This window comes from Centruroides vittatus, unplaced genomic scaffold (assembly GCF_030686945.1).
Source record: "Centruroides vittatus isolate TY-2023 unplaced genomic scaffold, ASM3068694v2 contig_884, whole genome shotgun sequence".
NCBI classification, from domain to species: Eukaryota; Metazoa; Arthropoda; class Arachnida; order Scorpiones; family Buthidae; genus Centruroides; species Centruroides vittatus.
The window spans coordinates 2,918,931-2,946,622 of record NW_027122576.1 but is presented as its reverse complement, the minus strand read 5'-3'; the positions used below and the strand labels follow the sequence as shown (position 1 = coordinate 2,946,622).

Genomic DNA, 27,692 nt, shown 5'->3' with positions numbered 1-27,692 from the left:
AATTTTAATAACTTTGTGGACAAAGAATGTGGTATATGAATTTGTCACGCAATCAATAACATACCCGAGAACATACTTCGAAGATGTAAAGTATGTTCGCACAGGAAGGTCACTTGCATGATGCCATCTTCAAAACATAAACGGCAAACTGTGTACAGTACACGAAAATTCGTTTTAAAATATTCAAAAGTTAATAACTATCTATTTATAATCGCCCATTTTTGCCGGACCTGTACAATAGCCATTTCTTGCTTATCCAAAATTGTTCTGAGATTACACTGTTAGTACTCATATGTACTTCTAACGATTCCATTTCGCTAATAATACGATTTCTTACATACCTAAAAATAAAATATGGAACAGTTTATCACCCGGAAAGAAAGAAAAATAGATTGAAAAAGAAATGTGTGAGCTATTTCTTTCTTTATTTACAAGTGTTATAAAAATCACTGTTGACTTTGTTATTTAACTTATCCCTCGTGTTCGGAATATAAGCGTTGTATGGCCTTAAAACGAGCAAAGACTTATTGTGACATTCTCACAATGTCGGACTGCAATTTTTAATCATATTTTTTTTCATTTATTTAACTTAAAAATATATGCTCACCACCTCAAAATAGTCTCTTGTCCCTGTACATCATACTTTTCTTTTAGCAATGGAGTCGTCATCTATCTAACTCATTTCAGGGAAAATTTTTGAATTGAAATAACGTAACCTTCAGTTTACATCGGAGATTCATATATAATTAATAGCTTTATAAACTTCGCAGATTTATTTCTGTTTATGGGACATTTTTGCCATTAAATTTTGGTGGTTAAAGGTCGAGGGGTAGGAAAATCGAGAGAGGTCATGTCGTATCTGAAGCAGGGTCGAACTTAATGAAATTCTTACTCGTTATTGGCATTTCACCGATGTGATTCGTTTTTCCTTTGAAATGGATGTCGTTTCACCTAGCAAAATTCGCTTCACTTCGTACCTCAACTTCTTTTATTTCTCTGTCTTCTTTATTATTGTCCTTTTTTTTATTTACGTGATCTTCTGACAGTTTCTTTCTCTTATTTTGCCTTCGTCTCGCCATTTCTTGTGGAATGTATGAAACTTCGATTATAAATCAAATCTGAATTGTTGAATTTATAATGAACGGCAAAAGAAATTGTTGAATAAGAATTGAAATTGTTGACGTTATCTCAGCATTTTTTTAATTTTAGAGGGGAAAGATGTCTCTCGCAAAGAATTTCTATGAAAACTGTTTCCTATTTAGGGGTGCTCGCGTGAGAAAACCCAGAAATCTCCAGATTGGTCAGACAGAAACCCTTGACCACCTATCAGTGTTCGGTAGTTTTATTCATTCGGCCACTGGCGAACGTGAGGGAATCAATCAATGTAAACTTTAAAATAAAAATAATTAAATGTAAACATGAACTTTTCTAAATTAAAATATAAATTTTGTATAGGCTTGTTTTTAACTTTTGCAGTGGCGTGCCGTGACATTTGATGACAGGGAAGCTGCGTTTCTGTAAGAAGCCGACTTCCAGGGGTTATCAGTTAATTGCGCGTCAGTGATGGTCTAGGGCAGTGGTTCTTAACCTTTTTATACTCGCAGCCCACCAAATATTTCATAATTTTTTCTGACCCTCATTTTTTTAAATAATAATTTATATTTGATAATTTATCTATAATATTGATAAATTGATATTTTATTATTGCTTTATTTTTTTATAAAATAAATGTAAATCATAACTTTATTATTTCATTTTCTATTTAAATAACATTCAAACTTCACAATTAAATATAAAAACTCATTCATTTTTAACAAAAAATAAAATAAACAAAAATTCATAGAAAAAACAAAAAATATTGGAAAATAATTTAACGAGATTTCTTGTGATTTTGTAATTCCTTGAACTTCTATTCTTACGAACCCATATTTGATATAATCACGATCGTATTTTCCAATTTGGAGGACCGGAGGGTTGGAGTCTCTTTGACCCCTCGTCAGGATGTGACACCACCGAGTCGATCGAGACTCGGAAATCGCGACGCAGAGTTCTTACATCACGCGAGCGGTCGCGAGGGAGCGGGTACGTTCGCGGTGGAGGTAGGAGAACCGAGGAAGTGAGTCACTCAAGACACCGGCTAAGTAACAAGGATAATTTTAATAAGGGAGTATAACAAAATTACAGCAAGACGCATAGCTAATACGGACGTATTTTTAGATACGCGGAGAGAGAGAGTTTACAAACGATTCGCGAGTTGATAAATACCTTGGTTAAGCAAAGGTGAGAGTCCTGGAGCCGTCGTCGGGTATCCCTGAGATGATATGGTCCACGGAGATTCACAATCAGAAGAAACAGTTCACAATAGAAAATAATCCGCACGGCACTATGTTCTCGGTATAAATTCCCGGTCTCCTGGGTGGGGTCGCTTCGGAAGATGACGGAAAGGGTTCAGGGTTGGATTCGCGGTAATTAAACGACGACTGCTGGATTTGTCATCGTTCGTTCGTTTTATTTTTCCACTCGGGTTTTTTCCATGAGGTCAGAATCTCGTTGTTAAGGGTCGGGTGTCCAATACGTGAATTTCTTCTAAAAGTTTCAGGTGGCATACGTCTAACTAGATGGATCATCCTCAACGAGGAAGCAAGTTCGTGGGAAATAATTTTTATGGGTCAGAATTCCAACAGATCTTTTGATAAAATGGAGGGACAAACTCGAAAAATTTTTCATTGAACACCGTCGTCCTTTCGTCCGTCACATAATGTTACTTAATTTTATACCTTTAGTTTAGGACTTGTGGTTTTTTTCCGTTGCGTTTTTCACTGTATCATCGTCGGAACTTTCACTAGTATTTTCTTCAGTATATTTTCTTTTTGAAAGTCCCGGTCCGTGATTACTTACATTAAAAAAATTTTCTAGTGTTCCTTTCTGTTTTTTTGCTCATTTTTGTGGGTTAATTATAAATAATTAAAACTAAACACACAATATAAGAAAGAAATGCACTATTATTAGATCCAAAGCCGATGCTAAAACTAAACTAAAACACCCACAACTTGTCGTAAAGATTTTGCATAACTTTTGCAAAAATATTTAAATTTTCTAACCCTACTACTAAGCCTACTATTTTTGCATAATTATTTTTAAAATTCCAAGCATTAATAGTTTCTTAGAATTACTTTGGAATAAAAGAAGTAAATACTGCGGTGTAAGTGGCATATTTGCATTTATTTCTTTTGTACTAACAAAGTTGTATGTAGGAAGAAATAAAAAACAAATAAAAAAAACTAAATAGGAAAATTTTATCTTTCTTATTTCACTTTTCAATACGATATTCGGTTATACATCAATTTTTTTTTTATTATATTCCGAAGGAAATTTTGCATAATTTGGCGCTCCCCGGCAAACTTCTTATGGACCCCCAGGGGGCCGCGGCCCCCCTGTTAAGAATCACTGCTCTAGGGTTCATTCGTATTCATTTGTTCGATAAGTCAGTAAAAACTGTAGACTTCTGTAAATGTATTTTTAATATCACAATTACATTCTGAATCGCTAGCCACGATATAAGGGCTAAAATTAAAGATAAATTATAAAAACTTACTCGGTAAAATAAAATTGCGATGGATATACATACCTGGTACAATATATTGTTCAATTGTATTAATATACTTTTAAAAAAATTATAATTAAAATATAGCTTTGTAAAGAAACGTACATAAAAATAGCATAAAATATTCTTTACTTTTTAAATTTTAAAACAATCCACTTAGTCAAATAGCTCGATACGAGTAGCTAATGGATGGAATCAGAGACGGTCCAGGTAAGTATGTAGTGTGTGCGTATGTAGTGTGTCCAAATCCCGAAGGTGTCGATACCGGTCAATGTCAAATGCCTCTTTTGTCGCATCACTAGTATATCTCAAAGGACGCCACAGGGCTGTTGTAAATTTTAAACGTTTCTCACCGTAGCTGTAAAAATCTAACTATGTTAAACTTAATAGTCATTTGTTTTTTAACTATTTCGTTTTAATACCAGGTGTACACGGAAATCAGTTTCCCACTGTACTGAGCGAGTGATTGGTTCGGTCAAGCTTTTGTTTAAGTAAAATTCTGGCTCTTTCAACAGGGTTTTATTTATGTCCCCATTCCCTATTCTCTTAATTATTTAGTCACTTCTTAAGTAGAAATAAGTCGAAACCAGTTACTTTGTACTTGAATATCTGTAGTCTTGGGAAAACATTGGAAAGACACATTTTTATGACAACGGATACTTAGATCGTAAATTTAAGGAAAATAAATTCTAGAGCTTTTTTGTACCTTGTGCGTTTCATTCATTAAATTTGGTTGTAAATGATGACGCCAAAGTAACAGTTAATTTTTTAACATTGTACAAGAATTGTACACGTTTTATCTGCATCCCCTTACAGATAGGACATACTAAATCGTAATATCACCGGTTTAACATCGAAATCCGTAAGTAATATAAGATGGGAGAGCAGAATAAACGCGGAATAAATATATCAAATATTTTAATGGATTTTTTAAAACTCCCGTCAACTATACAGAACTATCATAAAAACATGCCAGTAAACTCCTATCGGTTGGGTTAAGTTATAAATCTAGTCTAGGGTGGGCAACCTTTTTTATAACATGAGCCAGAATAAATTTTACGTTATTTCCGCGGGCCGTAGTAGTTAATTGACGCCTTCTTGTGACTCGTAATTTTTTAAGTTTGCAAATATGAAATAAATAAATAAAAAGTTAATTACTACATTTATTTCTCTTATCGTTTTCGAAAATTACAAAGAATTGGAAAAATAACTATTAATTACTTATTTTTCCAATTTAATAATCTATTAAAGATCTCGCGGGCCGGATAGAAACTTTTCGCCAGCCGTAGCTGGCCCGCGGGCCGGGGGTTGCCCGCTTTAATCTAGTCTGCTCACGATTCACATAATCGGGCGAGGGTGGCCGAATATCTATCAGGCGGCTGACAGCCCACAACCGCTCCGGGATATAAAGTTGGACGCTTTACGCGTGTGTCGCTTCTACCAGCTAAACCGTGACGTTGGTGCTCTGTAAAGGGCATGCGCCAATGCCTATAATCTGGCTGCTTGGAAGTTGACACGCAGGTGGCTAACAGCTCAGAACCGGTCCGGGATATAAAATTGGACGCTTTAAGCGTGTGTTGCTTCAACCAGCTAAACCGGGTGAGGTTGGTGCACTGTAAACCGCATGTGCTAATGCCTATATAATCTGGCTGATTGGAAACTGACCCGGTTTCGACATTCTTTCCGCCACTGAATTATTCGAATATACAATAGCAATCTTATCGTTTTTTTCACATGTAGTATAGAAATTTGTAAAAGATACATAATGCAGTTATAATAAAATATTAATTTTAATTAATACAAAGTACGTTAAAATATGAAAATTTATATTTTATAAAATACAAGGGAAGGTCATTGGAAGGTGGAAGCGGCGCTTCCATCGCTTCCAATGACCGTACGCCACTGAACTTTTGAATATTTTATTATTTAAACCAGAGTTTCTAACCTGATCTCAAGAGACCCCAAAATAATCATTCGATTTATCTGGAAAGTCGAAGATCGTTTAGCGATCGTTTAGTTAAACTCTTCCACGAACAAACCTGAATACCCCTCAAGGCTCCTTTAGTTGACTCGTTGATAGGACTATCTTGCAGATTCGTGTTCCTCTCATATTATTGTGTTTTGTGCACGTTCTGGAATAAGAGATTTTATTTCCCGTGCTTATTGAAAACAACATTGCATTAGTGATTTTTGTATTTCTATTATCATAAATCATTTAAAAGTTTTTATGTAAAGTGTAACTCTGTAAATGAAAGTGTTGTATTTTGGATCGTCTGCTTGAAACGTCGTTTGAGCCTTAAGATTCCAAGAAAAAACAATCCAAGAATTGCTTAACTTTCCCGGCAACATTTAAAACTGCGTGTGGCGCCATCTATTACGATAACTTATTTTAAATATTTTTATATTTTTAATTATTAAAAAATGGTACATGGTTGATCTGGCAAGGGGCATGCCTCCCGGGACGTCTTTTACGGAAAAGTGGCTTCTATTTAGAGGCTACTAACGTGAAGAAAACCCAGAAATTCCACGTGGCCAGCCCGTTATTCAGGCGTGAACCCGAAATTAACTACCAGTGTTCAATGGTTTATCCACTCGACCAAAACTTCAAAAAACTTATTTGGGAAAAGGTTCGACCCAGATAAGTCAAAATACTTTTCTCACCAATTGACTAAATCTACGATGAATATGATTAAAATGGCCTTCTTACTGTTCACAGGGCGAAGTAACTAAAAATTAAAAAAATTACAACCTAAAGTTTATATTGGCACTTATGATTTTTGAATATATTTATTTCTCAAAAAATCATAAATCGAGAAAATGTTGTGACAATACCAACAAAGAATTTCAATTCTTATTCAACAATTTTCCTTGTCGTTCTTTATAAATTCAAACAATTCGAATGTAAATCAAACAATTCACGTTTGATTTACAATCGAGATTTCATACATTCTACAAGAAATGGCAAGACGAAGGCAAAATAAGAGAAACTGTCAGAAGATCCAGTAAATGAAAAATACAGCAACGAATTGAGTGTTTACATAACAAGGGAAAGTATTGGAATCGTGACAAACTTGACACTTCGAGCTTTTTGCAAATCTCCACATTTTGAGACCTCCTTAAACCAAAAAAGTAAAAAATTTCGTGGATGTGGGTGTTTGTTGGCATCTATTTCGTTTAATATCTCAGGATGGGAAAAATAATAAGAAACGAAATTTGGCATGGTAGCTTGTGTATAAGAGGCATTGATGCTATTAAATTTGGTGGTGAAAAGTCGTTGGGGTGGAGAGATAGAGGATGGTCACGTGCCATATCTCGAGTGGAGGAGCCAGACTTAACAAAGGTTTTACTTGTACCATTTAGTTTTTTATAAAATAAATTTTATTCTATTTTTGAGGGTCTTCAAAATTCATTTCAATGTACATTTTCATAATAGTACGTGGCAGTTTTCTATGAATTTAGTTCTCCCATGTATAATTTTGGAATTTTAACGCTCCATCATGTCGGCACGTGTCTCTTACCTTTCCATGGCCCTGATGCATATTATTGGTTTTCTTTAACTAGAAAATTTTATCTGTAAACTAAACAATTGTAAGTAATATAAAAAGCTAACATTGTTTACAAAAAAATTGTTATAAATAACTAAAATACGGGAAAAGTCTCTCGAAACGCTGCAAGTTTTTCGTATAGTACACATACTAATAATACATACAGTAAATATTATTGTTGCTTTTATTTAGATATGTAAACATTAAATAAAATAGAATTAAAAGATTTCAAGCGGTGCAGCACTGAAGTATATAAAAAGTAAACGATTTATTTTAGTATTCAATACTGTGCCCAGGTAATCTGATAAAGAAGTCATTTTGTAATCTAATGTAATATTTTCGGAGAATGTATCGTGTCCTAAACGGTTTAAAATAAGTTTTCTTTTCTGCTTTCGTACAATAGAAAAGAAAGCTTATTGTAATAAACAATAAGCGAATATTTCGAAAAAGTAATAACAATGTTTTCAAAATTGGTTAACAGAGGTCGCCACATATCAGGTAGTCTTTAAACCACTAAGTACTTTTTTATCAACTTTAAGTTCTGTCAATTAATATAAAAATATGGACATTTAGAATCTTCTCGACACTTTTTAAATTTTAATATAATAACAAGATATATAACGCATATAAATATTGACTGATTTTGTGAATTCTTAAAAGATGATCATTGTGATTACGTGGAGGGATGCAAGTTATTGTTATATAAAAATACGTATTAGAAGAGAAAAACTTTATTGGGGGTCCTAAATTCCAAAATTAGTGTTCAGTGATTTTATCCAGTCGGCCTGTGGCTGAAGCACATATTAGATTGAGAAATATACAGTAACAGTATCCTTTCATGATAAGAGGCAAATAACTTAGGTTAGATAACTCATTCCATAAAAGACTGTCATTATTACCAAATTGGTTACAATTGTCTCGAAAATAGAAACACATACAAATGTGCTGCACGCCATCTGAATACGTTTCATAGATATACGAATTGGAACATGTATATACAGAACTCGGTCACAATATAAGATCGATATTACCGCACTGCAAGATGGTTGGATGTGGGTGAAAAATTAAACCATATACTAGTGGACCTGCCTCACAGGACATATTTGGCGCAAGATTTTAGAAGGGAGAACGAGAGCTTACTTTAATTTAGCTAACGTAATAAATACTCAGAAACTAAAGGAATAAGCAACTATTATATAAATTTGTATTAACTTTAAATTTAAAAAAGTACACATAAATTAATTGTACAGTACATATTCTTTACACCTTCAATCAACAATTATAACAAGTATATAATCATCATATATTCATCATATATTTAAATATACTTAATAAAAATAAATATCATTTAAAAGAAATATCCATTATAAAAAATCGACTTTAATTTTGGTTTTTTTTAATCATATTTTTAACTTTTTGGTTCGAATTGTTGAACTAGGAGACTAATTTATGTAAATTTTTATCTAATTGTTTTAAAGGACGATGATGCACAAATAATAACTGTCCATTTGGTAAGAAAGTATTAACAAGAGAAGCAACTATCTCCACTTTGTTTATCGGTTCCATTAGTATAACATTTGCAGCCGGCAAATACTCCTGCAATTTTGCAACCAGCGTTATCAGAATGCGTCCTGCCAAAACTCTATTTTCGTGTTTTTCACAAAGAAGGATATAAATTCTTCCTTTCAACGTGTGCCAACAAATGACTTTCTCTTCTCCATTTTGAAATCGATAAGAAAACACTCCACCTGTTTCGTGTTCTCTCGAATCTAGAAAGGGTTCGATGGTTCCAAACGGCGAAGGCAATACGCACGAATTATTAAAATCGAATTCTACTTTAACTTTTCTCACCACGTCTTTTTCCAATAAGTTTCTCTGTTTTCTAATGAAAGAAATGGAGTCGCTTCCTTCTCGTCCCTCTTCTTTCTCGCATTGCGTATTTATAAACGTTTCCCCGTACATCACTGAATATAAAATAACTGGCGATTGAGCTGCCGAAGCGATTATAAAGGCTAAAACCATCTTCCCCGCTTAAAAATCACATACAAATTATAATTAAAATGTTTTTACGTTACGTATAGTGCAAAGCATGTGATCTTGACACGTGATTACATACAGAACTACTCGTTTAAACCTATCGTCATTTTCGCACTATCACTATTTATTAATAATACATAATATGAAGAAATTAAAATAAATATAAAGTATAGACCCTTAATAAAAAATTGTGTTTTAAATTTTAATACTTATTTCTTCAAAATTGTGCCTAGAAATATGCATTCGAAACTAGTTCTGAATATCTGAAAAGATATATTTAGTTTCGTAAAAATAGTGTTTTAAATGATTTTATGTTAATAATTGATTTTAAAATAAAATATCTTTAAAAATAAATTTTCTAAAAAATTATTTTACAAAATTTATTAACTACATAATTATTTTAAGACACATAATATCACGTGATACGCGTAAGCCAATCAGATTTAACTTTCGTCGTCTCTCTTGCTAAAAAAATCATATGATCGAGAGTCGAATAATTTGTCTATTTCACAACTTATTAAAGAAATTTTTTTTAATTCGTTTAAATTATTTATAAATCAACCGAGTAAAATGTCCGCTTCACCTTTACCTTTAATATTATTTACGGTATTCTGGATAATTGTAGGAGGGGCGGTTCCGTGGTTCGTATCTAAAAGCGAAAATAGAGGGTAAGTTCCGTTATTTTTTGTAATATTTGTGCTTTAAAGTAGTCTTATTAGATATAGAGATGGCCATTTTGTCGTCTCTACGTTTAATACTCGGAAAATAACGATATAACATCAAAATCTACATAATTCAAAAATTTTCCCTTTAATCTAATGTATTTTAATGCTAATTTGTATGCTAAAATCTAGCTTGGTAAAAGTATAGGGTTCCCTAATATTATTACATCATTTATCATATCTCTGCTTTGCTTTGATAGTGGCGCATCTAAAAGAAAATCCATGTTGCTTTTTTTTTGCATAAATAAACTCCTTAGGTACGGTACTTTTATCATGTAAAATGACACACTTCTGCCTCCACTTGATTTCCATCAAAGATCCTATGTGTATCGTCAAATCTTCACGATTGCGTTTGATGACCCGCAAAATCCTCAACGGTACTTTGACTTTTTTACTTCGACGATGGCAATCTTCGGTTCTTGTGAGGTCTCGACCGTCTTGTTTGAAGCTGCAATCATTCCCAAATCTGCAAATTAATATTGGGTTTAATTTTTATTATGTTTTGGTTATATATTAATTAAATGTATGTAATGATTAAAAAATTTTATGTATATTCAGCAGGAAGGGAAACATCACTTATGCAACATACATAGATATTACTTTTATTGCATATCTTATTAAGTATTTTAGATATTTCTTCCAGTTGTATTATAAAAAGCCCAACACCTTTGTTGGATAGGACTTTTATAAACTTTGTTTGGTACTTTTATCCAACAAAGTTTATAAAAGTCCCATTATGTGTGGAAGTAGGTCAAGACGATATTTTATCACTTGTAGATTATGTTAGTCTTTTTCCTTCCATAAGAATAGAAGCAGCCATCGTGTTAACTAGAGGGATAATTTGCAGCTGAAGGAGAATAAGAGTGCAACTATGCAGAGGCGAGTGAGCGAGAATGTGTGTCGAGAAGAGATGCGACGTGATAAATATCAAACCCTGTTGGATATGTGCGAGAACCAGAAATTTGGTCTCACCCGCGATGCTTCTCACTTGTGCATGGTCTTCCTTTGCGAGAACTATATTGCTCACAACCTCTTGCTCGTTACTAAATTTGCATCTGCATAGTCGCACCCTAAGTATTGATAAAGTGGTGGCACGTTTTATGAACATTATAATATTTGACTTATCTCTCACATGGAATAGAAATGGGCTCTCCAGCCTTGGGTGACTTAGTGGAAATAGTGGTAGATTAGGTAGAAGCACCAGTGGTAAAGAAATACAGAAATAATATCAAACTAATTCGTAGGTATGTGGAAGTTTTGATTATTATTTGGAGGAACAATGGCTCAATAGAAGATTTTGTTAACAAAGTTAAAAGTCCATTGGAAGTGAACTTTTTAAGCATAAGTTTTTGCAGCAAATAAGCAATAATGTACCAAAGTGTACAGAAAGCCAGGCAGCATCAATTTGAATGTTCACTGATATTCCAATGATTTGATAGCTGATAAATTGGCTACATTTTGTACCTTTCTAAAAAGATCACCCTTGACACAGAACAAGAAATCAGTTTAATTGTTTATTCTGCCTGTATACATGGAGTCCTACAGAAGGTTATACAAGGATTAGTTAAAACCAACCTAAATCAAGTAGGCCTATGTAAACATAATGAACAATCTAATATTGAAATAGGTCAGAGGGAAATAAAAAAGCAGTGCAAAGTTACTGGTAAAACCATAGCACATAAGATAACACTGTTTAATGAAAAATATGACATTCAAATTGGGATTAGATGGTTATATTTTATCAAAGAACAGGTGCAGTATTTACATGATCAAATTAAACAAAGAGAACAATGAATTTTTCTATGTAGGATCCAAATTAGCTAGAACCCCAGTAATAGCACAGTATTACTGCAATGGGCTGTAGAAAAGAGGCCACAGTAAGTTGGAACGATAGTACTCAAAAGCTAGTACGACAAATACTATCAGAGTAGCTGAACAATGTTTCATCAATATAGTCGGAAAATATCTGAATGTCATTAATGCACAGGACATATTTGAAACTTTGGTTCATTTTATGTAAACTGAAAGCTGATGTTGTCTTACATCAAGACAAAAATGTTTATTATTCAATTAAAGATTTCCTTATTATTTAATAAAAGGCTTCCTGAAGTTAGCATTTTAGTATTAGTAATTTTCTCAGAGTCAGGAATCCCAATGAATTCATTTTCATTCATGGCTAATCAAATAAACATTTTTTTAAATCTTGCATTTATTTACTTATTTTATTCCACATGAGTGTTTTTGATATAAACTTATTTATTATAAAAATTTGGAATTTTAATTTCTTAAATTTTTATTTTTTTTTAAATTAATAAATTTTTTCTTATTTTATTTAGGATAATACAAACAATGTTAATAACCACATCTGTTTGCTGTTATCTATTGTAAGTATTAAGATTTATTATACTTTTTCTTCTAGTTCTGAATATAACCATTTAAATATGATTATTTGAATTTGTAATTTTGAAACATCAGTAAATGTCAAGTCTTATGGATTCCCTCTTATAAATAAAAATGTGTTCTTAAAATTTTTATTTTATATATAGTAAAATCTCTTTAAGGTGATCACTTCCAAAACTTAATGTTTTGGTTACACACTAAAAAAGAAAACTAAAGTTGCAAAGGTCAAACTTATATCATGTAGCTCCAGTATTTAGCATCTTATCCGCTATCACTATTCTGAGGAGATATGAAACTTCAAAAGACTTATAAGCTAAACATTCAATTTCAGAGGCTCGTTTTTTGAAAACACTTGAGAAATGAGTTATATTATTTGACAAGAAGTTGTTTGTGTTTAGGGCCACATGCTCGCCTTGTTTTGTTTGAATTAGAGACCAAAATGTCTGACCCTCCATAAGTGTCAGCTCTTAACTTCAAACCTTCATATTTAAAAAGTAAAGTTATAAGAAGATAACATCTTTATTTATTTATTTTTTTTTGTAGTTTAAATGTGTATTAAAAAATACATATTTTCATTTGAAAAATTGAAGTTGATATCGGTTTTGTCAATAATAACACCATCTTGTGGCCCCCTTAATACAGTACAAATTTTGTCTGTAACATATTTTTGGTAGGACACAAATTTCTTAAGATATTTATGTGTATTAAAATGGTGCTAATGGTATTAAAATTAATGGGACATTCTGTGTATATGTTTGCTTTCAAATAGAGAATGTTTCTTAATTATTAATATTAAAGATTCCACAGGCATTTGCTTACAGGATCTTTTAGTTTCAGTCTTTTGGATGTCACCAAAAAAATGGAAGAAATGTCAGCGTATGGAAAGGTAGTACCTATAGAAAGAAACATACAGTAAATAGGGACTATATCACATCAAAAGCTCCATTGCCATTACTGAAATTCCAGACAAAAGTTAAACTACTCTTGTATTTCATTTATCAGAAGAAATAGCTGACATGAAACTGGTGATAGATTTACAGGTGGTTAATAAGACTGGTTTAACTCAATAAGTTACTTGAGTTAATACAACATACTCAGAACACCTTGTAAATTTGCAGCCGTGTTTATTAAATACTAACGTGTTCTGAGTATGTTGTATTGATAAGTTATGCAGTTTACGATGAGTGTTACTTGAGTTAAATAGTTGTTATTATTTTGGAAAATTTTAGATGAGTTTCTGTTGGCAAATATACTGGAAAAAAGGTATTGTTTATTGCATTTTCTATTAACATCGAGGGAAAAGGTAAGGTTTTTTTAAGTTTATGGTTAAAAAGAAAATTTAATTTTGAAAAATTCTAGCTAGAATTACATTTTGTATAATATTTAACTTGATGTTAGAGCAGCTATAGAGGATTGTTTCAGTTTTATAGAAACAATTTAAAATTTGCGCTTGTTCTGTATGCATGTGCCAATTATTATCTATTGAAAGTGTAATGATAAAGGATAGACTGCTAAGTAAAATATCATATAATACTCGTCTTTACTTCACATTATGCCATCCTAAATTAATAGCTAGTTTAAGGGGTACATTTTTGTCCTTTCCAAAGGGAAGGACAAAAATATAACTATAGGCATAAAATGAAGAATTTTGACATTTCAAAGAAAGGAGTCTATTGTATTGTCATAGGTAAAGGAAAATTTAGAGAAGCTGAAAGTTTGAGCACCATGGCACCTGTAAACTGCAGCCTTCTCCAAGTCAGACCTGTCATAATGAAGAATGTGAATGTCTTGGTAAATGGAGCAAACACTAGTAACCAAAGAAACATTACACACTTCATTATTAACAGTTAATCACATAATTTCAAAAATCTAAAGCTACAAAAGAAAAAACATCAGGTATCCCTCATATAACATAGTAGTTATGTTCTGAAAAAGTGTGTGTTATGCAAATCTGTGCTATATGAAACAAAGGGTTAGGTTTCAGAAGTTAGCAAAAGTATACTATTCTTTTTAATTACTAAGAGAAATATGTTTATTAAAAAAATCAATAATTTATTTCCAATGAATAATTAACAATTACAATTAAAAGTACTGAATTCTGCATTAATATTTAGTTAAACCAGGATGTTTTCTCTTTACAAAGTATTGTCATTTCAGCTTTTTTGTTGATCTTGATTAGAGTATCAGATATTTTTTATTTTTATCGTAAAAAAATTTGTATGGATGACGAAATAAGAATGTGTTATTAATCGAAAATTTGTTCTTCAGGTCACATTTGTTCAGTCGAGTACCAACTTTTTTCCAGAATTTATGTTCAAGTACCAAGATACCTCCATATATTGTTTGTCATTTTACAAATGATTGCTTACCTACAGTTAAAAAAGAGTTTAAATATTTTTAGATAAGTTCTATTAAATAAACGTTACTAAATGCAAAGATTAATCTATAAAAACAAAACACATTGGGTCTTAAAGGCTAAAATCTGAAAGCAGCAACAATGGCACCTGGTTGATAGGAAAGCTAGGACAAGAAAGAAAAATTGTGCTATCAGTTTTCATTAAAGTAAACCTGACAAAAGGCACAAAACAAATTGAAAATTTCAATATTGTAAAATCCACTGACAAATTTGAGCCAACAAGCACACTTGCTTGAATTTTTTTAAACAATCATATAATGGAATTTACACTTAAAAATTGTGAAATTTTATATGGGGGGGGATATCCCATAATATCCTCAAAAAATGGGATATACCCAATTTTCAAACAGTGTTGTGCTAGGGATGTGTGTACAAACCCCAAGTTACCCCCTCACCGTATACAGAGAGAAAAAAGACCAACTGTTGAAAACTGTAGATGTGCGGTACCTGACAGGTGAGAAGTGGAAGTTGTTACTCTTCATTTTCAGAAGGTAGTTGGTACTTTATCTTCCAACAATCAAGAGTTATAACAAACCTCCACATTTCACCTGTCATAGTTCAAACTCGCACAAAATTTGAGCAAAATACTACTACCCAAAGGATCAGAAACACTTTTCAATTAGATCTGTGAATGCAAGGAAAGTTTCAGCAAAAGGCTTTATGGTCATTACAGATTTTTACTATAATGGCAAACTAAAACTGCCGAAAGTTGGTTCAAAGGTCAAAGTGACTCTAGTTACTCTCAGAGTAAAGTACTGGAGCCCATGTTCAAATATGAAATTCTCTTGTTTTATGGCATGAAGACTACAAAGGTATGGTTCCATTAGAACAAAACATCAAAGCTAAAACCTTTTTTATATCCCAGTACAAATAGTACCAGGATATAAAAAAGGTTTTTAGTGTGTTGATTTATCCTTCCCGGGGATTGTGCGAGAAGTTGGTTTCAAAGCATCAAGTCATACCTCAATTCAATTCTAACATTTATGAAAATGCTGGAGGAAGAAACCAGTGTAAAGTTAATACCATTTTTTGACATGCCTGTTAAATCACTTGATGCATCACCCATGGATTTTTGTGCCTTTGGAATTACTATAAAGGGCCTTGGAAATTGTTGATTCCGAATGTTATACAGATTTTGAAAAGCTTGCAATGATGAATGGGAGACATTGTATCAAACTTCACTTAAGAAGAATCCTTCTGCCTAAGAAAATTTCATATCAGGCAATAACCAAAAAGCAGAGGAAGCAGATAGAGCATGATAACTGGTGGAGGAAGAGATTTTCCTGAACATTAGCTATTAAGAACATTAAGGCCAAAACAACCTTCTGTATTCTAAAAACTGTACATATGTATAGAATTTATATTTCTTATCATTGTAGATATATATTCTTTTCTATGAAAAAAAAATAGGTGAAAAGCTTATTTTATTGCGACTTTTAAAACTCCAATTATTCAAAACAGCAATATTTTACTATAATAAACAAAAGATTTATTTGAAAGTTTGTACAGAGAGACAACATTGAAGACTTCAAAAGCTTTTCTTCCTTTTTTTAAGTCTTCTAAACGATATTAATAAGAATTCTATTTCTTTATAAATAAATAAAACATTGTTGCAAGTTAAATAGATTGTTTCTTTGTGTAATGCAGTTTTAAATATGAAGATATACTTGAAATGCCTTAAATAAATTAGAATTTTCTTGCTTGTTGATTTATCAGATGTGATAATCACTATACATATAAACATTTGAAATTAATTTATTTTCGTTATATTCTTATTTTAAGAATACAGTGGTACCTTGGTACTCGAACATAATCCGTTCCAGAAAGAGGTTCAAGTACCAATATGTTCGGACTCCAAATAATTTTTTCCCATTACAAATAATGTAAAATGGATTAATGCGTTCCAATCCCTAGTTGATTCACTAGTAACATAACAGATTAGAGTATAAATGATATTTCGTTTTTAGGCAAGTAGTAAATAACACATATATAACTCTCAATAAATAGTAAAAACATTAAAGAAGTCATTTTAACATACGAAAACTTACCTTTTTGATTGCGATATGATGGCGTAAGTGGATGGAGGTGTGAGGAGGAAGAGCGGGAGTTACTGTCGAGAAGGGGAATCCCCTTCCATAAAAACATCTGGTAATGGAACTTCGGGGGTTGTTTCCCTTTTCTGTCACTTTTGGGCAGGAAAATCTTTAATTAAAAACTTATCCATTGTCTGTCGCTTCTGCCTTTTTTGCAGAATTTTACGGAAATGAGACATGACATTTTCATTGAAAAGGTGTACAGCCCTATTGGCTACCATGGTATCAGGATGAGATTTTTCAACAAAAGCTTGCACATCCCCCCACTTAGCACAAATTTCTTTAATCACTGAACTTGGGATATCCTTTTTCCCTTCCTCCTCCCCGAAGACATATCCTCAGCCAAAATCCTTTGTTGCTCATTTTGAAGGTGCTCCAACTCTTCTGTAGTAAGCTCGGTACTGTGGTCTTCCACGAGCTTTTCAATATCCTCATTGTCGACCTCCAAGCCTATGCTTTGTCCAATAGAAACAATGTCATCCACAATTTCTTCATTAAAGCCCTCAAAATCTTGCTCTGGTACACAGTCGGGCCAGAGTTTCCTCCATGCTGAATTCATGGTGCGGTATGTCACTTGGTTCCATGCATTGTCAATAAGATGAACGCAATTAAGAATATGGAAATGATTTTTCCAAAATTCTTTCAAAGTTAACCGAGTGTCATTAGTGACTTCAAAACACTTTCGAAACAAGGATTTAGTGTACAATTTTTTGAAATTAGAAATGACCTGTTGATCCATTGGTTGTAGCAAAGGGGTTGTGTTAGGTGGCAGATATTTAACCCGAATAAAGTCGAATTCTTCGACTAAATCCTCCTCCAAGCCTGGAGGGTGAGCAGGAGCATTATCTAATAGGAGAAGGCATTTTATTGGCAAGTTCTTTTCTTGCAAATATTCTTTCACACTTGGTGCAAAAACTTCGTGCACCCACTCAACAAAAAATTGCCGAGTCACCCAGGCCTTTGAATTAGCACGCCACATAACAGGCAATTTACTCTTCATAATATTGTTCCTTTTGAACACCCTTGGGTTGTCGGAGTGATAAACCAACAATGGCTTAACCTTAAAATCTCCACTTGCGTTACCACACAGCAAAAGAGTAAGCCTATCTTTCATTGGTTTGTGCCCTGGTAGTGCTTTTTCTTCCTTTGTAATATAGGTTCTCTTCGGCATTTTCTTCCAAAATAGCCCAGTTTCGTCTGCATTGAACACTTGTTGAGGTGCACAACCTTCTTCCATCATAAGTTTACTAAACTCGTCGACAAATTTCTCAGCCCCTTGTCTGAAAGCTCCCTCTCCATGCTTTACTACATTATGTATTTCACTTCGGTTCTTAAAATTTTCAAACCACCCTCTACTAGCCTTGAATACAAAAGCACTCGTACTTGTACCAGGGGTTTTCTTCATTAAATCGTCATAGATTTCTAGCGCCTTTTCACAAATAAATCTCACTAATGCTATCACCTCGTATCTGTTTCTCATTTATAAAAATAAGTGGCAACTTCTCCACTTCTTCAAGTATCTGAGGCCATTGCTTTGTCAACGTCGTCACTCCTTTTGCAACATTAGCTTTTTTCATTGTTTCTTTATTCTTTAAAATAGTCGATATCGTCGACTTAGCCATAGAATATTGGACAGCAAGATCCAAAACATGCACTCCATTTTCGTGTTTAACAATGATTTCTTTTTTCAGTTCGATTGTTGTTCTCACTGTTTTCCTTTTCACTTGACCACTTTCACTTTTATCCTTCTTGGGACCCTTGTTTAAGGGCTAATAAATCAAAAGAAAAGGATGCTAATCCAAAAAATACAGCGTAAGTTAATGTGCATGCAAAACAATGACTGTCTTGTAACTGACGCCCCGCCGCCGTGGCGTCGTCGTCGGCTTGGCAGGCTTTCCCGTTCGAGTACCAAAATTTTGTTCGGGAACAGGGGCATTTTTTGTTTCGAAATTTTTGGTCGGGTACCGATTTGTTCGGACTTCGAAACATTTGAGTACCGAGGTATGACTGTATAAATAAATGAGTATAAAAATTACTATGAAAATAGTTCATCTGTTAAATTATCTAATGGGAAATGGCAAACTTTACACATGATAAGTTAACTTTATAATTATAAGCAAGATAGTTATAATTGAAGTTATTTAAATTTATATTATCAAATTTTTCAGTTGGTTGTGTACCTATATGATGCAGATGAATCCTCTCTTTGGACCACAGTTAAGTGGAACAGTTTTGACTGTAATGTATAATGAATGGTAAGTAAAACCGTAACATGTTTTTATAAATTATATATTTGTTCTGAACACTTATGCTGAATTCAAAACACATTCTGGGAGAAATACTTTTATACACAATCTAATTTTAAGGATTCAATTAATCAATTACTATGTAACCAAGTAATATTTTAGTGTAGTTTAAACCATGTTGCATAATGTAGTCGAGTAGCCCAAAAGGGAACACCAATAAAATGATCATTGTGTCCTTGTCACAATGTTAATTTTCATGTGATAAAGCAAACAAAAATTTTACCAGAATTCTCTAAACTGAACTGTAAATTACTTTCACAACAACCAAGAAATAACCCTATTTCCAATAATGATTTTATTATTCACGTCAAAAAGTGTAAAAAGCAAAGCGGTACTGTAATAAATGTTCTATTTTGAATAGAATAGACTTTCTTTTCCTAGTAAGCAAAGATGAGTTGACCTCTGATTGTAGAGCAATTCAAACATCTGGTTTTAGCTGTACTCAGAAAATAGGAGTTAAAGTTTAAAGACCCACTCCTTTAAATGGATGCAATCTCATGCAAACACAAGCTTGTTTGCATATTGGGAGGTGCATATGACGATGCCAAGTTTGGCTACTTTTTACTCTTTTCTCACCAAAAAATGTTTTCTACTTTTTCAAGTAATCCTTGACAGAATAAAAATCACACATTTTTTTAGTTTTGTTTTCTTTAATCATTCTGATATACTACTCCACACTTAAATGGCAAATATTCATTTTGTTTCATTTGAAAATCATTTAGAATATTAATTTGTTTTTGTAAAATAAATTTAACTTTATTTAGTAAATTAATCCAAAATATTATAATTTAGAGATTTCAATTGCCTATTAATCCTTAACTCCATAAATTATACAACCTTGACGTTTTCGATAAAGTGATAAAGCAAACTAATTACTGTTCCTCTAGCAATTCATATTAACATGAGTTCACTGTACTACTATTTTAAATTCATATTGTATGTATTAAGATGCTTTAAAAACTGAATTCTGAATGGAACACTATTACCATGGATGATTGAAATTAATAGATAATTCAAATGGATTTAAACATATAAAATACATAATGTTCTGTAACATTTAGTACAGATACTATTATAAATAAAAAAATCCTCATAATTATTATCAATCAAATATTTTTTATTTCTAATTTATTCCAGATTGAAAGATGTGTTTTTTTTTGTAACTTTATACCATCTAAAATAAAGTTTAAAATTGCAAAATTAAAAAATATATAGACAAAAAACATAATTATTAAATACAAAATGACAGTATAACACTTTCCATTAGTCAAAATTGTATAATACAGTGAAACATTGGTGTTTGAACATATTTCATTCCTAAAAGTTGTTCTAAAGTCAATTTGTTGTAAAACTGTAACAAATTTGCTCATAAGAAACAATATAAAATGGATTAATCCATTCCTGATTCTCCAAAATAAAGCCTTTTTTACCTTTTTAGCTGTATTTGATGCATAAAAATGTTTACAAATGCAATTTTATATTATTAATAATATATATACAGGGTGGGCCAACGAAAACGAAACGGCAGAATTATCATGTTTGTCCAAGCAAATCACTCGGACAGGTCGATTTTATTCTCAAGGGGGACATCTTTTCAAATAAAGTTTTTGCGATTCTGAATACAACAGACAACAAAAAATTTTAAAAACTTATTTATTTTTTATTAACTAAACAAACATTTATTTCAAATAAAGTAACAAACATAAGAAAGAGTTATCAAGTATTCAATAAATGTTCGAATTGAGCACCACTAGCCTCCATACAATACAGTAATACAAATTGTACTCAAAATGGTTTCTTACACTTCGGAAAGTTTTGGGTGTTATTTGACAACACTTGTCTATAATTCTTTGTCGTAATTCTTCAAGAGATCCTGGTTCGGTTGCATAGATCTTACTTTTTAAATGTCCCCAAAGAAAAAAATCAAGAGGACTAAGATCTGGGGATCTAGCCGGCCATTCTAAAGGACCTCTACGTCCGATCCAATGCCCAGAAAAAGCAGTGTTCAAAAACTCTGTAACTGGTCTTGCATAATGGGGGGGCTCCATCTTATTGGAAAGTAAGGCGGTCTTCTAAGTATCGGTCGTCATGTTCGACGATATCAATAAGTAATGGATGTACAGTACAGTATAACACTTTCAAGTAAATCTAAATAACTTTCTCCCATTTGATTACCATCTAGGAAAATGAGGCCAAGTAGTCGATCTCCAAATATTCCGGCCCACACATTTAGCCTTTGCGGAGTTTGGCTATGAACTTCATGAAATATGCTTGGGTTATCATCTGACCAATATCAACAATTGTGACGATTAACCGTTGAGTTTAAAAAAAACTATTATTAATTTTTTTTCCTTGCATATGTGGTCTAGCTTAAAAGATTTTTTTTTATGTTTGTTAATAGTTTGTGTTACTTTTTTCCGAAATAAATGTTTGTTTAGTTAATAAAAAATAAATGAGTTTTTAAAATTTTTTGTTGTCTGTTGTATTCAGAATCTCAAAAACTTTATTGCAAAAGATGTCCCCCTAGAGAATAAAATCGACCTGTTCGAGCGATTTGCTTGGATGAACATAACTCTGCCATTTCGTTTTCGTTGGCCCACCCTGTATATAATATTATTGCAGGTTAGTGCAGGTTTTATTAATTAATTTGATTTAAATTCAACTGCATCACGTACCCAAAATGTGGTGGTATCTTTTCCATATGCACGTTGAAATCTAATTTAAATCAATCAAAAGAACTTCATCAATGTACCGTTGGCCAGTTATGGTCTCTTGATCAAGCACCTAAAGATCCGTACAGCCATTGACCATGATGCTGCACCACACCATGATGACCCACACCATGATACTGCAAGTTGGATATCAATCCCTTTCCTGAATATTTTGGGGATGATAAGCACTGCCAACCTTGTGCCATATCAGTTGCTTCAGTTGCTGTCTAGAATCAGATGACAGACTGAATCTACTCTCATCTGAGAAGAGCATGGTAGCCCAGTCATTAGTCCAATTGCGATGCAGACAGCACCATTTCAAATGGTTGCTTTAGTGAACTCTTGAGAGTGGGACACACACAATAGGTCTTCAGGTGTATAGACCTTTCTTTCATAAATGTCTTGCAACAGTTTTATGGGATATCTTAGTTCCTGTGGTTGCCTGTAAATGACTTGCCACTTCATCAGCTGTGCCGCATCGGTTCCTTTTTGCTGAAAGAACAATATACTATTCTTTTTGGGGCATCATACTGTTAGGATGACCTCCCCCTTGCGCCTGCTACATATTCCACTAGTTTGAAATGCTGCCCATAGCCTAGAAACAATACTGTGTGCGATGTCAAATTCACAGGCAACATCTGTTATTTGCTGCCCTTTTTCCAGCTTTCCGATTATTCTTCCATGAGTAAAATCATCTAAATGATGCCTGGAAGACATACGACAATTTATATATACGACATTTAATATACGACAATTTCATTATCGTAACTTCGCTCCTTCTCGTTCGAATTTCACATCCAATGAGAACTGACTACACATACAGACTGCCTGAAATTTCTTATCTGGGCCGTCATGTGACCGACACGTGCAGAACTCAAACATTTGCATAAAGTTTTACATAACAGAGTACATCACGATTTCATGCATATTTCAACAGGCTGCTGTAGTTCAATTTCTAACTGTAATCATTGAAAATAGCATCCATCCTTTTGTCGACCAGTGTATATGTATTATAAATGATGCTAATATAGTTTAGTGTATATAAATTATTTTGTATAAAGGTTTTTCTACTTTCAAGTTACTTAATAAATATATTGAGAATTTAATAATCTAAAGCATTTGAAGATACGATATTCTGTATTGTTGAATAAATAATTTAATTTCTTATTTTTTTATCTTGCAGGCGTTGAAAACTTCATTTATATAATAGCCAGTGAAAATTAAAGACCAAAAGACTTGTTTTATTAAAAAAAAGAACACTTCATACTTCAAGAAATATATATATATACACACAGATACATGTAAATATGATTTATTATGTATATTATATGATAGAATGTAAAAATGAAAGTGTAATCAGTATATTTAATGTTTTAAATTGAGGTACATTTTTGTTACTTATTTGAAGAGTCAAATAAATGAATAAACATAACTTATTAATTTAAATAAAGTAAATATTTACATCATATACATCTAAACATCTATAAAAAATTTTCTGTATTGAAGTAATTCAGTGTGAAGTATTGTACACTGTATTAGAATAAAATGTTCAAAAAATAAGAATGTTATACGATGTAATTTAAGTCATAAGTTATTGACCATATTAAAAATCAACTACTAACTTATTTACTTCTTTATTAAGTAATAGCAACAGAAAAATTTAAAAAGATTATCATTAATGCATGATTTACAATCTGGCAGCTCCTGTGACTTTTACATGTAATAGGACTCTTGTTAACAAAGCACGGGATACTAGAATAGTCCGTTTAAATGGTACCTTGGTGGCATTTTTTAGAGCAGAAGTCTATAAGGGAGCACAGAGATGCAAATTGCGGGGGAAGTGTTAACAACCTCTCCCACGAGGGGGAAATTTCAAAAAATTCCTTCTTACAAGGAGACCCTACGGCTTTGGGGAAACGGATTTTGATGATCTTTGGTGTGGAGGTAGTACACCATGTGAGTGTGCTACCTGTAAAATACTAAAGTGCAATACTCAAATGTTATCGAGAAAAATGAACTTAAAGTTTTCTTTAGCACTTTATGTATAAGTTACGCGTACTATGTCTCGAGCGTGCTGTAGCGTGAGTGGTAACGCTCTCTGACTCATGCGCTTGCGTGCTCGGGTTCAATTCTCTTGTGTGTAATTTTTTTTTTAATTCATAAATACTTATAATGTATTTATTATTTATTTATTTTAATTTAATTTCTACTGTTCCAAGCTTAATATTTTTACTTCAAAAACCCACCTTTTTCAAGTTGAGAGAGAACTATTAATACTTATGCCGGGTTTGAACATAGGTCTGGAGTCTTTTTCACTCACTCTAACTCTTTGTTGACCAATTTCCACGCCCCCTTGTTTACTTTTAGTTTGTAAAACAACCGAGGGCAATACTGGTCAGTCAGGAATATTATTTTAAAAAATTCACCAAAAATCAAATTATCATTATATTCGTATGAAAGAAAATCAGGTATATTTATTAATATCTTTAGTTTTAAATACGATATTTTTCAATATATTTTGTTAGAGAAATTAATAAGAAAATACAGTGGTGCCTCGTATAACTTACGCTGCGAACAACGGACTTTCTGTTTGACCGTTACGTGACTCGAGCAACGGACCGGCTGCGAACAACGGACTTTCTGTTTGGCCGTTACGTGACTCGAGCAACGGACTGGCTGCGAACAACGGACTTTTCGGCATAATTGGTGACTGCTCCATGGGTGCGTTCTTTAATAGCGGTCGCTCTGCGTCTCCGCTACTACGGGAGTGCGATGCTGTTTGTAGAAACGACGGTGAAAGAAAGAAAGATGGCGGCGCCCGCACTATCGATCGTATCGTGCTGGAGGAATCTATAATTCTGAAATATGAGCTTTTAAAAACAAAAGGGTCCCAATTGTAAAATTTAACGATAAAATGGATTATTTGTTGAAAGAACATTCAAAATAGCCACGAAAAAAGTTTGAATGCCGGCTACCATTCGAAAAAAATTCGTAAAGACGCATCACCGCGTGCGCTAACTCTCGCTTTCACAGTTTCTAAATTTTCATTCATTAAACAACATAATGGACCCGGAAACGAAACTATCTGAGCCACGGAGGACGCCATGTCGCTTTCCACCGTAAACTACTGCTACAAGCGGCCGTTTTTGCCGTTTGACAGTGCCCACTCCCACCGGAATTTAGGAACACGTTCCGCAAGAATTTTTAAACGGATGTCGCTCGCGCAGAGTTACGCGGAGGAATAAAAGAACGCACCCCGTGTTCATTTTTTATGATACAGTACGGTTATTTTATGCTGCGGAACGAATTAGATGTTTTAACATGTATTTCTATGGGAAAATGCGTTTCGTATAACGGACGTGCACCTGGAACGGATTAAGTACGTTATATGAGGCACCACTGTATATATATATAATATATTGAACTGACATTTAAACTTCATTATTTGTAACTTTTTGTCAAAATTAACATTGTCTAGTTATTTTTTGGCACTACTACGCTAGAAAGACGTAGAATATTGTTTTGTACAACTCTAAATAACAGTTCGTTTCTGAATTTCGACATGAATAGACGTATTTGTGCAGTGAAATTTATTTTGAAAAGTTATTTTATAATTACAAAAATGTCATCAAGAGAAGCAAGTTATTCACGTTGTGACGAAAAAACTGTTGATGATCACTCTTTATACATGATGTATCGAAGCAGCGGCTAAAAGATGGAGTAGTGCCTTCGGTTGTTTTACAAACTAAAAGTAAACAAGGGGGCGTGGAAATTGGTCAACAAAGAATTAGAGAGAGTGAGAAAGACTCTAGACCAGGCATGTCAAACACGCGGCCCGCGGGCCGCATGCGGCCCACCAACACCTGGGTTGCGGCCCGCCGAGACTAAAAAATTTTTTAAATATCAAGCTTTGACTCTCGAAGTTGAAAAAATTGAACTTTTTTGAACTGTACGATTCCCGCCCTTTTTGTGTTTGTCCGTTCCGTATTTCGTCCAACCAATTCAAATTGGTCGACGCTAGGAAAGACGGTTGAATAACGGCCGCGGCTTTGAATCTACGAACGATGATTGGCCGGCGAACATCGTACGAGAGCAGACGTCGTGGAAGACTGCTACGTGCTGATTTGTCCATCAGCGATTGCTACAATCCATATAAAAGGAAAGGTTTTGGCGCGAAAGTCAAGTATTTGCTGGAACGTCAAGGCGGACGTTTGTGCGCTCTGCCGTAAGGTGTTTCGTCTACTATTGCCGTGACCAGTGACTGTATCCGAAGTATACGTCGCGAGGTGTCTTTTCGACGGATCTGTTCAGGAATAGTGACTTTTGGAACTTTGACTGTTTGTGTGAATCTACTTTGTAAACGTCATAATTTTTGTGATTTGTAAATTATATTCGGGCAGATGGATTTAATGATCTCAATTCGCTTCATTTCTGGAAGATAGAATGCGAATACACCGATCTACCATATTATACGGAAGTTCGTTGGCTTTCGAGTCATAAAGTGCTAAACCGATTCTTCAAATTGCTGGACGAAATCATAATTTTCTTGGAAACAAAAAATTATGAATGCGCTGAATTAAAAGATGGACAAAGGATAAAGGTCCTGGCTTTCTCAGTTGATATTATGAGTCATCTTAATCAACTTAATCTTAAGCTTCGAGGCAAAAATCGTGTTGTGACAACGCTATTTGATAATATTAACGCTTTCAAACAAAAATTACCTTGGCGAAAACAAATAGGAAAAGAAAGCTATGAAAGCTGCCAATATCTATTGCTTAAATCACCGAAATTAAAATTTACAGAATACGCTGACCAAATTAAATTGTTAGAAACAGAATTCGATCGAAGATTTTCTAATTTTAAAAGCTGTAAATTACAATTTCGTCTTTTTACTTCGCCTCTATCTATCGATATTGAAACCGTTGATGAAAACTTACAAATTGAATTAATTAAAATCCAATGTGATAATTTGCTGAAGCAAAAATATATGGAAGTTGGAATTCCAGATTTTTATACATATTTATCTGTAGATCGGTTTCCTAAAATGTTATCGTTGGTTACTCGTATACTGGCTATGTTCGGAAGCACTTATTTATGCCAGCAACTATTTTCTTTAATGAAAAATAACAAAAATTCAGAAAGGTCAAGGTTAACCGATCGACATTTATCATTAATTTTAAAAATTGCATCAACTGAATATGTTCAACCAAATTTTGATGACTCGCTTTGTGAAAAACGTTGTCAAATATCTTCTAAACAGTAATATTAAACTGCGATTTTATTTATTTCTTATTATAACTTTTGTTTTTTTATTTTTAGTTTAAAAAATAATATGAAATATAAAATGTCTATGTACGTATAATATATAATATATTGAGTCTAATAAATACATAATATAATCATTCTAAAAATCGTATTTTATTAATTTTTTGAACGTTGAAAACATGCGGTCCCGACTTATACAAAATAGATCATGTGGCCCGTAATATCATATGAGTTTGACATGCCTGCTATAGACCCATGTTCAAATCCGGCATAAGTATTAATAGTTCTCTCTCAACTTGAAAAAGGTGGGTTTTTGAAGTAAAAATATTAAGCTTGGAACAGTAGAAATTAAATTAAAATAAATAAATAATAAATACATTATAAGTATTTATGAATTAAAAAAAATTATACACAAGAGAATTGAACCCGAGCATGCAAACGCATGAGTCAGGAGCGTTACCACTCACGCTACAGCACGCTCGAGACATAGTACGCGTAACTTATACATAAAGTGCTAAAGAAAACTTTAAGTTCATTTTTCTCGATAACATTTGAGTATTGCACTTTAGTATTTTACAGGTAGCACACTCACA

The 27,692-nt window shown here is 33.0% G+C and overlaps 2 protein-coding genes across 2 annotated transcripts; one reads left to right on the top strand and one right to left on the bottom strand.

Moving 5' to 3' along the window:
• Positions 1-8,547: 8,547 nt before the first annotated feature.
• On the bottom strand, positions 8,548-9,253 carry LOC136983614 (uncharacterized). The gene has a single exon (XM_067280406.1). The coding sequence runs from the start codon at positions 9,169-9,171 to the stop codon at positions 8,584-8,586; it is 588 nt and encodes a 195-aa protein (XP_067136507.1). The 5' UTR covers positions 9,172-9,253; the 3' UTR covers positions 8,548-8,583.
• A 370-nt stretch (positions 9,254-9,623) lies between these two features.
• On the top strand, positions 9,624-23,455 carry LOC136983717 (V-type proton ATPase subunit e 1-like). Its single transcript, XM_067280547.1, has 4 exons — positions 9,624-9,854; positions 12,245-12,292; positions 18,986-19,072; positions 23,018-23,455. The coding sequence occupies exons 1-4, from the start codon at positions 9,757-9,759 to the stop codon at positions 23,022-23,024; spliced, it is 240 nt and encodes a 79-aa protein (XP_067136648.1). The 5' UTR covers positions 9,624-9,756; the 3' UTR covers positions 23,025-23,455.
• The last annotated feature ends 4,237 nt before the right edge of the window (positions 23,456-27,692 follow it).

What these genes read in the sequence shown, in the direction of transcription:
- LOC136983614 (XM_067280406.1), bottom strand. Translation starts at nt 9,171, where the DNA reads ATGGTTTTAGCCTTTATAATCGCTTCGGCAGCTCAATCGCCAGTTATT.
- LOC136983717 (XM_067280547.1), top strand. Translation starts at nt 9,757, where the DNA reads ATGTCCGCTTCACCTTTACCTTTAATATTATTTACGGTATTCTGGATA. An exon ending in TCTAAAAGCGAAAATAGAGG is followed by an intron (nt 9,855 to 12,244) that starts GTAAGTTCCGTT and finishes TATTTTATTTAG; the next exon opens with GATAATACAAACAATGTTAA. An exon ending in TCTGTTTGCTGTTATCTATT is followed by an intron (nt 12,293 to 18,985) that starts GTAAGTATTAAG and finishes CAAATTTTTCAG; the next exon opens with TTGGTTGTGTACCTATATGA.